The sequence below is a fragment of the Aythya fuligula genome, chromosome 11 (genome assembly GCF_009819795.1).
Source record: "Aythya fuligula isolate bAytFul2 chromosome 11, bAytFul2.pri, whole genome shotgun sequence".
In the NCBI taxonomy this organism is placed as follows: Eukaryota; Metazoa; Chordata; class Aves; order Anseriformes; family Anatidae; genus Aythya; species Aythya fuligula.
The window spans coordinates 5,483,385-5,496,685 of NC_045569.1; the positions used below are offsets into that span (position 1 = coordinate 5,483,385).

At 37.9% G+C, this 13,301-nt stretch overlaps 2 protein-coding genes across 5 annotated transcripts in view; one reads left to right on the forward strand and one right to left on the reverse strand.

Moving 5' to 3' along the window:
- FAM189A1 (family with sequence similarity 189 member A1) overlaps positions 1 to 9,069 on the forward strand; it is a 129,553-nt gene extending 120,484 nt beyond the window's left edge. Inside the window, exons 9-12 of the mRNA XM_032194951.1 lie at positions 1,008 to 1,601; positions 5,184 to 5,261; positions 6,152 to 6,480; positions 8,481 to 9,069. Of these exons, the coding sequence (XP_032050842.1) occupies positions 1,008 to 1,601; positions 5,184 to 5,261; positions 6,152 to 6,480; positions 8,481 to 8,663 (1,184 nt within the window). The 3' untranslated portion in view covers positions 8,664 to 9,069. The remainder of the gene's footprint in view (positions 1 to 1,007; positions 1,602 to 5,183; positions 5,262 to 6,151; positions 6,481 to 8,480) is intronic.
- A 1,133-nt stretch (positions 9,070 to 10,202) lies between these two features.
- The window catches only part of APBA2 (amyloid beta precursor protein binding family A member 2), a 97,131-nt gene continuing 94,032 nt past the window's right edge, over positions 10,203 to 13,301 (reverse strand). For all 4 annotated transcript variants that reach the window (XM_032195234.1, XM_032195237.1, XM_032195236.1 and 1 more), the window contains 2 exons: positions 12,886 to 13,026; positions 10,203 to 11,526 (listed from right to left, as the gene is read on the reverse strand). In XM_032195234.1, the coding sequence (XP_032051125.1) occupies positions 11,455 to 11,526; positions 12,886 to 13,026 (213 nt within the window). In that variant the 3' untranslated portion in view covers positions 10,203 to 11,454. The remainder of the gene's footprint in view (positions 11,527 to 12,885; positions 13,027 to 13,301) is intronic.

Here is a 13,301-nt window from a genome sequence, read left to right on the forward strand (position 1 = left end):
GTGAAAAGCTTTCTGCTTCCTAGACACCAAAATTTGGGGGTGCTTATGAGCATTCCCTTATTCACTGCAAGATCCTATTTTTCTGTTCCTGTGAACACAAAAGTTAAAATAAATTTGTCTCATCAGTATGGTTAGTGACAGCTGTTATGCAGAAGAGGGTATCAGAGGATGCTGAGCTGAATAGAATAATGTGATTTATATTTGTAAGTATTTTGATTTCGGATGTAGGGCCTTCTCAGGAATTTCAGTCAGATCTGGGAAAAATGTTGCTTATATTACTGGAGACTGGGAGGTGATGTGATCTAGTTCAATTTCCTTAATTTCTGTCACAAATTTGGGAATAATGCAGAGCCAAATACTTATTTTCGTACACGGAGTCACTTCCATCCATAACGTCTGTATGAACACGTGGCAGAGGAGGTGTTAACGATGTCAGTTTGTAGTACAGAGGGCTTCCAAGATGATGTGGCCCTGCACAGAATGTTTAGCTTGTATCTGAAACGTGAGTGTCTGATTTCTTAGGTTGTGTGCCAGAGATGTGATGTGAAGAGTTCTCATTTGTATAGATCTTAAATATATGTTTGAAGGAAGTTATGCCTGGCTAGAAAGCTCATACTTACAGTAGTGATAGGTTTGGAAGCAATCAGAGCCTTGTTTTTCCAGCATTTCTGTAAAGCATTACTTTGCCTACCACCACATGCAATCTCTCACTGTTAACCAGAGAAACCAGCAGTGGCAGATCTGCTGCTAGCCAAATGTAGTTTCAGATGGGACTTTGGCTTCAGTGCTCAAAAATGTTTATTAGCTGATGGAAGTGGTTGACAACACAAATTACCTTTGCTGAAAGACACTAAAAACAAGTAAATTATGTTACTGCTTTGGCATTCTGTCACCTGAAAGGTTTGGAATAATTATTGATCTACGTGACAATTCCCAAATGTAAATCAGGATATTGAAGTTGGTGGTACAAGAAGTCTTCCTTTTTCTCTGGGTCTCTTGTTTTGCAGTTTCTGGTGAGAGTACCTCGCTGATTGTCTCTGAGGCTGCCGATGTCCCAGACCACAGCTGCTCCTCCGAAGATCTTTGTTCGCTGGAAGTTCAGGGGTCTCTCCGTTCGGCAGATTTTTCTCCCTGCTGTATGAGCCGCAAAGGGGCTACAGGCCAGAGCTGCAGCAGTCTGGATTACAGCATCCGCTACAGGTCCCACAGAACTTGCTCAGAGGGTTTTCCTGATGAGGATGACAGTTTGCACAGCAGAGCATCTACAGACAAGTCACAAGGACAGGAAAATGAGAACTGTGCTCACGGCAGATCCTCAGACTGTTCCTCAGTGAATTTCAGCCCCTCAGAAAGAGAATTGCGGAGTTCTGCTCAAGAAAACAATGTCACAGCACATTTGAAAGAAAAGAAGATCTGCTGTATGGTCTCTAGCCAGCCCGCTGTCCCTTCCCAGACTGCTCCCTGTTTTGGACCTCCAAATACTGCATCATATGTGAGCAGCCCCGAGAGTACTGTCCAGCAGCACCATGGGACAAAATGCCGAAATTCAAATATAGTCCGATCATTGAGCGATCCTGTGTCGTGTTCGTCTTATGCAGAAGGTAGGTGTAGTGTAACGAGGATGACGGAGCTTGGACCTAATGAGTGATGTTGGTTTAATGCATTTGGTGCTGCTGTACATCGTGAAACTTTTCAGTGAGGGTTGACTGACATGTGAAGACTTAATTCCGTGCACATCTTCTAGATCTATTTTTTTTTAAGTGAAAGTGGTAAAAATGACAGTGAAATTAATTTTGGATTTTCTGAATTGTACCAGCCTTTCTGCGCTGATCAAAAAACCATCCCCTGAGTAGATGCTTCCACTCCTCTTTTACTGTTATATTGAGAAACTGAACTACAAGGTTGAACAATAGCTGGGTTCTATGTGGGAAATGATTAATTGAGCTGTCATGCTTATAATACAGCAGGTTGTGTTTCCTGAAGGTGACACTGACATTGACAGGACTGGTTCATTTCAGAGGCAGTCACAATGTAACTGTATTGGACTGTACAGTGACAAGTTTTAAAGAAAAAATAAATGAAAGATGAGGCACATGACAAGTTGATGAATGAAAAGGAAAGCTTTTGACTGCTGAGGATTAAGCATCTTCTGCTATGGATCTCCTTTTAGACAAGTTGGGAAGAAGAGAGGAGTTGTTAGCTGAACCCTGTATCTTCATAAAAATCAGCTTATTGGTGGAAAATAAATGTTTGCTTTAGAAGGGAGTGGCTTGGTCAAATAACAGCAGGAATGTAGATCTGTCTGAAGCATTTGAAAAGTACAGGTTTTACAAAAGGATGTAAACTGGAGAGATTCAAAGGGGTGACTGGGAGTAGTGGTTTGAAAATAAAGATGAAAGCTTTGGGAGTTGTCAGATGATGCTGATACATATGCATTCACTGGGCTTTCTAAGGCTTCTAGAGAAAAAATCCTGACTACATCAGAACAAAAGTAGACGAAATGCTGAAATGACTGGTTTCATTTAGGAAGATGAAGTGTTGGTTCTATTATATTTTTGGCATCATTATTCTGTTCCTATGAATTTCAGAGACCTCATACCTAGTTCAGTAATTGAATGTCTTGTACCTTTAGAAATCTGGCTTCAGCATGCTGTCGAGGAAATGTGAATCTTTAATCTAGAAGTCTGCACTTTTTTAATGAAATTTCCTCGGCTAGGATATGTAGGTGCTATGAAGCTGCTGTGCAGACAGTAAGTAGGAATTTCTGAATCCTTTACACTGTGCCAAACATGAGAAGAACAGCCCTTTCTCTTCTGGATTGCATTGTGTGAGTTTTCCATATTGAGCTCCATATGCTCTCTGAGTAGTGTTTGACAGAGATATTAATGTAGGCAGCCGTATCTATGTGCTCTAGCTGACTGCTGGGACATCTGCCCTAACAGATGCTCTGCCATCATTCTTAACATGTCCTAAATACATCCATCATCTTTTCTGGAGGAGTGGCATATTTAATTTATTATCGCTATAGGAATTATTCTAATTTCCAAGTTCCCTAGTTGAGAACAGGGGTTAAACATGACTGAGATTTAACTGGTCTTAGCAAAGATTGTAATAATGAATAATGAAGCAGAGATAGTTCTAGAGATACTGGTCACACATGGCAGAGCGGGAGCATGAGATGGGGTAACTCCGAGGGAATGTCTTGGTGCTGGCCTAGTTCTCTGGTATGCTGTGTACAGAAGACTCTTTAAAACCGAATGTTCAAGAGAAGCACTTGAGTTTAGATCTGCACATTTCTTTCATTTATATTTTTGGCAAACTAGAATTTGCAAAATTTTACTCTGTGAAGGTTTTCACTACTTCATTTCACGCACCTTCCTCGCTCTACTTGTTGATGACCTTTATTTGGAAATCAGAAGTGGCACAATTCTGCTAACGTGTACAGGCTGCTTGTAGCAGCCCTTAAGCACACTTGTCCTAAGCTGTGACACACAGCTGAAGTTCTTTATACTCAGCTCACTTAAAGAAGCATTTGATCTAGGTTTGTCATAACTGACTGCTGGTCTAACTGCATCTCATTGAGACTAATAAGTCATGTAAGAGACACGCTATAGATTTGGGGGATTTGAGGATTGGGGGAGCTTCAGGCATTTTCACGAATGGGAAAATGTAATGGTCAGGTCAGTAAGTGGGGTTTAGCTTTGCCCTAGGATCCCGTCTTTTTGCTTTAAAAAAAATAACTCACGGGCTGATTAACCTGCCCACAGAAGTCAATGGTAACAGATTTAGAAGTGCAACCTTAAAGTTAACTGTGTAGGGCTTTTTTTATTTTTCAAATTGGCCTTGAATGTTACTGTGATTGCACTGCACCTAGTTTGGAGCATAAATTATTTGGCACAGGGTTGTTGCATGAGTGCAATAGGGTTGTAACAACTGGGTAGGCTTTTAGACTGATAACACGAGTCACGTGCTTCAAGCACGTCTTGTCAAGATGGACTCAGTAATTCCCCCATTTATCATTTAATGCTGAAAGTGAGTTTTTGTTTTAAAGTATCTGTCATTTCTAGTATAGAAACTAGATAAAAGTTTGGTGTAATAGCTGTCTTTATAATCACTGTGTAGTCCCTGATTTTAAGTCTCCAATTCCCTGATTTAAGTCTCATGCATTCACATAAAATCTCTATAAAAAAATTTTACCACTTAAAAAAAAGGGAGGATTGGGGGGGCGAACCTTACAAATGAGAGGTTTGCACATTTTCCTGTCTTTTCTCCATAAAGTTTATCATAGCAAAGGAGGACAGAATCAACTTTGAGCACTGATCTTTGTTTCAGTAAACTTGATCTATGCCAAAATGCAGAGATTATGACCACGTGGCTCTGTCAGCTGAGTGTCCTGGGATACTCCAGGGTGATTATGGTAGTGTCCGTGCTCCATGTAATTCAGAGTAGTGTCCAGTATTGTAGTTTTGTCTCTGGCACAGGTTTGTTAAGCAGGGTAATAAAGAATGGGAAGATAGAACTTCTCGAGTGTCTCCTCTCATTAAGCATGCTGTGATTCATGTGTTGCAGTGTGTCAGCTCCATGAGGAAAATTCAAGACAGGACAGTGGCTGTCTCTTTGCTTACTTTTCTGTGCAGCATCTTATGTTTGTTTGACTTCATTTCATTATTTTCATTACAAACTTTCCCTAAAGATATGAAAGAAAACCTCTACTAATCTACCAAGAAGTTTAAAATAGTTTTCAGTTCTGAAAACAGGCACAAACACACCCAGCAGAGTGGAAGGGCTTATTCCATCTTGCCTGTCAGAAGCTTGAGATCAAAAAGAGTGCAGTGTTAATTACAGCACAGTGTGATCTTGTGATCATGAATGCTTGTGCTGGCATCCCAGAAACACTGTCATTAGAAGACAGCTACATCCAGAGCTGTTTGTTGAAGCTCTGGAAACATTTGTTATTAATTGTATCACCAGTAACCATAATGGTCACCTACCCAGGATGTTTCTGAATATAGTAGTTTCTCTTTGTGAATGGACATCTTGCAAGTAGTATTGCAGCTGAGTAGATTCATTCTGTAAAGGAGATGATAAAAGATCCAAACGATCCAAATGTATTTTTCCTTGCTCTCAGCACAGTATAACAGGGCTTGATTGTGCTGTTTCTGTCTGTCTGTCTTTGGTTCAAGGTGATCATTGTGCCTGGACTCCTCCTGCCTATAGACGGCATCAAGATGCAGGATTATCTCCAGCAACATTAGAAACAGGTGAGGATCTGTTTTCTAAAGCAGGATTGTGTAGATTTCATTATTTTGGTTTAAAAATTAAAATAAGCTCCTGATAGAGAAATATGAGCAAGAAAGTTTGGAGTAAAAATTGCTCAGTAACAGCACAAATGCATGATGTACAATTCCAACAGAACCGTACTTACATGTGTTCACCGAGCACACCTCTTGCCAGACTCCTGGTTCTTGTACTAAATATAGTGGATTGGGTTTCTTTGTCTCACAGCATACTGTGAAGAGCAAAAACGGATTCTCTACACATGCAAGCATGAGGCGTGGAGGCAGAACTTTCTCATTCTGTTATGTTGCTTTATTTATTTATTTTGGACACCGCCTTTGATCACAAATCACAAATGCTGCTATTGAAGACTCTTAGTTTAGCATTTTTGTTTTCTCTGTATTTCTCACCAATCTCTCATATGTGATTCCCCACTTATCATTTTTGGGGCCTACCTAGAAGCAAGGGGAACTTTATCCTTAAAGCCAAACGAGCTAAAACATTCCAAGTTACATATGTAACAACGAGTAGCTGGCATTTCCCCTTACCAGTAACGTTCACTGAAATCGCTGAAAGTAAAGGTAACAAAAACGCCTGATTTATGAAGCACTTTAATTATTCCCACACTCTCCCTAAATACAGCCCTTCTTGGTCATGAGAATGAATTGTACCTTGACCTTTGGTTAAAAGGTTTCCTCGATGACATGTTTTTGTTATCTCTGGAGAAAACAGACAATTTATGACAAAATCTTTTGTGAAGATACTTGACTTGCCTTGTTGTGTGTGTTTTGTTTTGTTTTGTGGTTTTTATTTGTTGTTCTGGTTTGTGTAAAACATTTACTTTAAAGATATTCTTCCCCCCCCCTTCTTTTAGTTCCTGTTTCTGATTCTCATATGGCTGCCTCTGCTTGTCAGCATTCTTTGAGCAGTTTCCTACCAACTGGAAAACAGAGGGATACAAGGAAAATTGATTTCCACTTAAAGCCAAAGGCTTTGCGAACAGCCTCAAAAGAGCGACCACGCTCTTTAGTGGACCTTAAGGCATATAAAGACACCAAAATTTTAGTTGCCAAATTTTTGGAACATTCAAACTGTAATCTCCCTCCAGAAGTACGTCATGTAGTGAACAGTATACGATCAGTAATAAAATCTGATGAAAGACACATGGAAGAAGCCATCTTCAGTGCCAATATTATAGACCAGGTACGTCACTCATGTTCTAAAGATTTGCTCAACTTTGATGAGACATGTGCCTTATGAAAATGTTTTTATAGTTTTGAATAGTTCAGAGAATTATTACAAATGATATCTTGTGGTAACATGGCTTTAGTAGGAAATAATTTGTATTTATCAAGCAGTAATGCATTTTACACTGAGGCAATTATACATGCATTTTAAATTCTTCAGCTGAAGCCAGTACTGGTAAAATCCTAAAAGAGATCTGTAGGGAACTGAGTTTACACATTGGTAGTCAGCGATATCTCTTATTTCCAAAGGCTTTTTAAACCTGAGGTGTAGTATTCCCTACATAAATTTGTGGTGATACATGGAGATAGCATGGATTCAAGAACTGACTTGGATCTGTTGATCTGTTGTGTCCTTTTTTATTATTTTTTTTTTAAGGCAGATGTATTTGTACAGCATTAGCTGCTAGCTGAAAAGAAAGAGGAGATAAACAAGCAGGGCCACAATCTATCAAAATAGAACACCGCAGTTACCCTTACTTCTCCTGACAAGAAGAATGACAGTGACCCTTGCTATTTTTAAGAAAAATAATTGACACTTCATGGTTTTGAGAGAGAATAAAACAAATGCAAGGCTTGGTAGGAATCATATAAATATTAAAACAAACAAACAAAAAACTAGTAGTGGTAGCAACACTTATAATCTAATGCATGTTTAATAATATGTCTATTGATTTCATTAATTTTTTTTCCAGGAAGGAAGGTGATGAATCACCTCTTGCTAGTATTGTTGCCAGAATGAAAGCTATAAAAGTGAAGTTCCTTTTACACTGTCAGATGCAAAAAGCAGAATGGTCTTAGCACTGACTAACCATGTTCAGGTTGATGGTAGACCTTCCAGAGCTGGACAGATGATCAAGGATGCATGTTTGGGGCTGTTTCTCCATTATGAGTTAGTATTTGTGGCATTAGTCTGATGATCCCTAAGTGACGGAAATTTGCTAAGTATTAAAACAAGATATAGTAATGCTTAAATTGCAGGGTGTTTATTTTTATTGTGAGATAGTTTGATGTAGCAGGAAATGTACAGCATTTAAAAAAGCTTGTTGCAAGATTGTTTTTTGCTAACTATGAAGTAGAACAAAGCAGCATCGCTGTATCAGTTAACCTTACAGTCAGATCATTATGCAAGCAGTACTACTATAACATACTTAATAGAGAGTCAGTGTGGAATTAACTTTTAACATTTTTATTGCTTTACCGGATTTGCAGGTCATTAAATCTGCAAGGTTAGAAAGCTGAAAACAATTTATTTAAACTAAAAAAACAGTTTATCCCCAAACAAAGCAGTATGAAAGAATTTGAGTGTTTATGTAACTCATTAAACTAGAAACCAGTGGCTGAATATTTACCCTGTTCAGGTTTCTTTGATCCAAGGGGACATAGATTTTTCACAATAAAGCAAAAATTCTAGTAAAGATATATTTTCAGCCAGAAAACGTTATTTATCAGTACAAGTCCAGGCTATCCCAGCAATCTACTCAGGAAGTTACAGCATTTTGGTGAAATGGTTGTGCAATTCAGATCTGTGAAGCAGTTGGATACTTCTGTTAACAACAACATGCTTGTTTATCAGGCTTGCAAGGTTCTTTTTTCTTCTTACACGGATCTTTTATAAGGCAGAACTGCCACCTTTTCCACTGGTCCTTTTCATTCATATATAAACAAATACCTGCTCGCCCCTTTGCTGATATGATACTACAGTAGTGGTGCGAGGCCTGACGCCTCTCAAGCCTGCCTTTGCTTGCCAGTAGGCCGTACTCAGCTGTGAGCAGCTGTAAAAACGCAAGTGGGCTAGGCTCTGGGTGGCTGCATGAAGGCACAGTTCCTTTGTGGGAGTTCCATCACTAGGTAGCTTGAAGGATGTAATATTCAGAAGCTGAACCTTTTAAATGAAATAAATTTTCACTGTTTTCCCCCATTTTTTCCCTTCTCCATTTCTGCCCTTTTGATGAACAGGTTATTACAAGTTCCCAGCAGAGTGCGAATACCTCCAGAAAGCGGCTCCAAGATCTTCATCTTCAGAGTTGTGGTGCTCTGAGCTCTCCAGTTGCCTTCTTACACAGGTCCCATATCACTCGCAGGTTAGAGCGGGACAGGCCTCACAGTTTAATTGGAGTTTCCCGGGAAACCATCCTTTGATAATATTCACAGGTATGTGATTCCAGCAGAGAGAATTAAGGAAGAAACCAGGACTGGGAGAAATACAAGTAGTGGATGGCTTAAAATGGAAAAAGTATCTTCCTTTGGAATTCTACTTTTTTCCAACAGCAGGAAGAGAACACCTGATTTTCTGAATGTAAATTTCAGCCCTGCATTTTGAAAAATTTTAACTGATTTATTAGTAAACTCGTAACAAATGTTTTCTCAACCAGAAATGCATATATTCCACTGTACTTAGAGAAATGCTGTTGATGATGTCTAGCATTTCTTGAAAACCATTTCAAAACCACCATAGACTGGCTGTACAACTTAAAAGTTGTATTTATTTAATGTACCTCAAAGTGTTTTAACTATGATCAGTGTTTTAATAAAAAGTATTTCTGGACTTTGGTTTTTCAACAACTGATTTGGATAGAAATGTAAAGGTGATTCATATGCACATACAGTGCTGCTTCTAATTCATTTTTCCAGCGTCTTTCATGCCAGGCTAACTGATCTGCTGTATTTAAATTCTTATTATTCTGCCCTCTCCCTGCCCATCCCGCCCCACCCTCAAGATGTTGCCTTTTTATATTATACTAAAGGTTGCAGTGTGAATTGTTTTTACTTTGTTCTGAATGCTCCAGAGTTTTAGATGGAGCAGTATGTGCTATTGAAAACTGATGTTTTAAGTACTCTGTGAATTGTGTCCAGAAGGTGCATTAGGGAAGAAGTCTCTGAAATTCTGCATTTCCAAAAAGAGTTTATAAACTTACAAATGCCAAGTGATAGGAAACTAGGTGAATTTTTATCTAGCAGAGCCATAAACTTTTTTTTTTTAAAAAAAGGAATTGTTATTCCAATTAGTAGTCTGGATAATTGTATTACTAAAACATTTCTTAGTGGCTCTGCTGCATTTTTGAATAATTTAAAATTATCTTTTTTTTTAAAAAAAAAGTATCCTTGATGCTAATTTGATTACCAGCATAAACACAGGTCTACCAGCAATGTCTTCCAGTGCAAGCTTCATCTTGGCTCTCTCAGAGGAAATTGGAAAAGGCCTTAAAGAAAAGGTTCTCATAAAGAACCTACCACATGCTGACGTTTCAGGGTTTAATTTTTTTTGCAGCAGTGCTTGTCAGTAGTGTTACAGTTTCCATTTGAGGTTTAATCATATACTGGGTTCATTTGTGTCATTCTGAGCTGGGCAGACATCCTGTGAAAAGGTCACAAATGAATGTAGCTGAAGATGGGTAGTTTAAGTTTTACAGAATAATCCATTTTAATGTATTTTAAGTATAGCATGATTCTGTACTGATGTGAAGTTACAGTGACATCCAGTGGCAACCAGGTATGCTATCTGAAAACATCTACTCTAAAGATGATAATACTGATACATGAACTTTTAATTCAAGAGATGAATTCCCTTAAAAAAAAAAAAAAAATCTGTGACCTTTGCAACTGCACTTAGTTGAAGAATTAAATGATATTCTAGTTGTTTTTTTTTTTTTTGTTTTGTTTTTTTTACTATGTAAACTTACACAACAAAGAAAATAAGCAAGCTTTATTTATTATTTCAGATTTATTAGTGATATTAGGTTAATTCTTTCCTAAGGTCAGTTGCATGCAACACACTACTCCTTGAAGTACAGTCATCTAAAGCTCTTTAGTTACTGCATGGTAAGGCTTCTTAAGTCACAGTGTATTTTCTTCAAGGCTTTGCCCCTCCCCCCCCCAAAAAAAAACCTAGACAAAAAGTTACACCAATTAACATTTATGTCATAAGGAATACAACTTTACTACTTTTTTTTTTAATCTACACACAATCTAATACTGCTGATGGTGCTAGGTTATTTGTCAAAACAATTCACATTCAAAACACATTGCCTCAGGAATAAGAATGCTTTATAAAAAACAGAAAACAGGTAAGCATGGCTTTCCCGTTTAGAGCTAATATAAACAAAAAAGTAATATGCAAAAGTTAAAAAAAACAAAACAGCCCAACACATACATTACACAAAACTGTGCAATAAGTTATCCATGAAATCACTCTGTTAAATCATAAAAATCACAAGCATTAAAAATAAATATGTATCTAAATAAATATTTTGATTTTTATCTTGTGGCAATTATTCTTTATTTAGCATATGAAACACTTGTTACATATTTATGTTCACACCTTGCCAAACAGGTTACACTTGTCATAACAATACCAAGTACTACAGTGGTTTTCTTTACATTAGAATCTAAAAGTTTTAACTGCACACGTTCCTTTCCACTGAAATACCATCTATTCGGCACCAGTTTTAAAATCACACCATGCCATCCAGAGTGGACCGCTTTATGGGACTGGGATTTTTTTTAGCTCAAGGCAGCCGCAGCTTTGTCTAATTGCTTGTCTTTGCCATTTTCTGCAGTCTCATTCGTCAAGTTTTCACATTCACCATGTTATCAAACAGGACAGACATACATACATCACTCCACATAAAGGTTACAAATAAATATGTTTTAAGTTTTATGAGAAAAGAGTTTAGAAGATGTTGCAAAATACTTAAATGTTTTACAAAGATTTTGTGTCGGTGATTATTGTCTTTGACCATCCTTCTCATTACTTTTTGCCAAAGAAATCAAAAGGAAGGAGAAAAGGCAGACACCTGTCTGTTCCTTGTGTCAGAGTCCTCAGGTCAGCTTCAAAGCCTTTCATTCATACAAAATACAAAGTTCTCTTCAGCTATGAGGGCTTCAGCTCTGATGGAATCATTTATTTATGTTGCTGCGAGAGAGTCACAAGCTAGATGTATAGGGGTGTCTCTTGCCCAGTTAGAAGCCTGAACATGGCAGCTGGCATAGTCTTCATATGAATCTGTTGATTGATTGACACAGAAATTAACAGAACTGCTAACTTATTAAAGTAATTCGTAAGTCCCAACCTGTCTCTCCCACTGGTTCCTAGAGATGTGAATGCTACCAATGTTTCTAGTTAAAAGTTCTCTGGTTCCGCTGAGCTGTTCTGTTGAATTTTTTTTTCCAATGACAATTGCCAGGAAGTAACATTACACAGCTGAAAAGATAATTAAACTGTCCACTGTTATACTCTACTCTGATTACTGCCATTTCTAATGAAGCAGCACAAACCTTGTTGAAAACTGGTTCTGCTGTTCTGATATTAACTGAACCTGGATTTTCTTCTACTTTCCTCCCCTGTGGGAGGGTAATGTTTTCTCCTTGTTGATGAACATTTGAACACACAACTTGATCTTTATCATCCAACACTTAAACGTCAGCTAAGGGTTTGGTGACACAGGTTCTCTCATGGCTAGCATATTTAAGTTCTTTTTGCAGAGAGTATTGTGATGAGCATCAGAGGGATCTTACAGGCTAATGGGATTAATAGGACATCAGGTACTGGGAGTTGTGTCAGAAACTTAGTAACAGCTGTAAGTACCTATAGACCCTCACCAGACACATGCTGCCTTGATACCTTGGTTTCTTCATGCTGCAAAAAACAAGTTGCATGATGTCCTCATGTGTTTAGTGAAACGTGCAACAAACAGGTATCACAAAGGCATGTAGGTTCTGTTGAAACCTATACAGCTTTGTTCCTGCCAACATGCATGTATTCTGTATTCTTTTTCAAGTATCATTTTCCACAGGAAAACAAGTTACCTCTGATTTATGGCAAAGGAGCCTAGTGGAAGATCTGGCCAGGGTTGTGTATGATCCTACCACTAAAGTCAGTAGGGATTTTGATAAACTAGAGGATCTTGTTCATCCATCGCTGATTTTTCCAAAAGTGCTGGAGAGAGATGTCTTAAATTATTTCCAAGGTAAGTTGGAAATGCTCCATAGAAGTGAAAGAATTAAAATACATATAAATTTTAATCTCAGGTCTTTGAATATTAATTTATTTTTATGGCAGTTGCTGTAGTTGTTAGCTAAGAGACATTTTCATAGCTAATGTGCTTAAGTGATTTCTTCCCTTAACTGACTCGTTTAATTCAAACAGTAGGCTGAGGTTCAGAATCATGCCATGAACTTTTGAGAACAGGTGTAAAAACATACTAAATGTATATATAATTGTTCAAAAATGTTTTGTTAATTGTTATTAGTGCTCAACTCCATTTTACTGAGGTGTTGGTATTCATAGTATGTTGTCTTTTTCTTCCCAACTGAAATATTCAACAGTTTTAAATCTTTGATAAGTATTTAATAGTTTCCTTACCTCTCCCACTGAATTAGACAGTGCTTGTACTATCTTCTCATGAGCAGTTGCAACAACACTTTGTCCATTGATCTCAATAATACGATGACCTACCCTTACCCCTCCCCTCTCAGCTATTCCACCTCGCATCAAGCTGCAAATCTGCCAAGAGAAAGTCAAGGTTATTAAAGTTTAGAAATGTCAGAATGTAGCAGCTACTAGGATTTAATGCATAGTACTGAGAGGTGATACCATGGTGGCTCCGGAAGATAGTACTGGAAGGTAGTAAGCAGAACTGTGAGGTTTTAATGGTTTGTTGTTTTTCAACATTTCTGGAAATTACAATTTTTAATTTCTTTCTTATGACTTGGTAACATGCGATTACCTAGTACAGTGATGCAGCCATGCACAAATGGAGTTGTGGGAAGAGTTAAGTT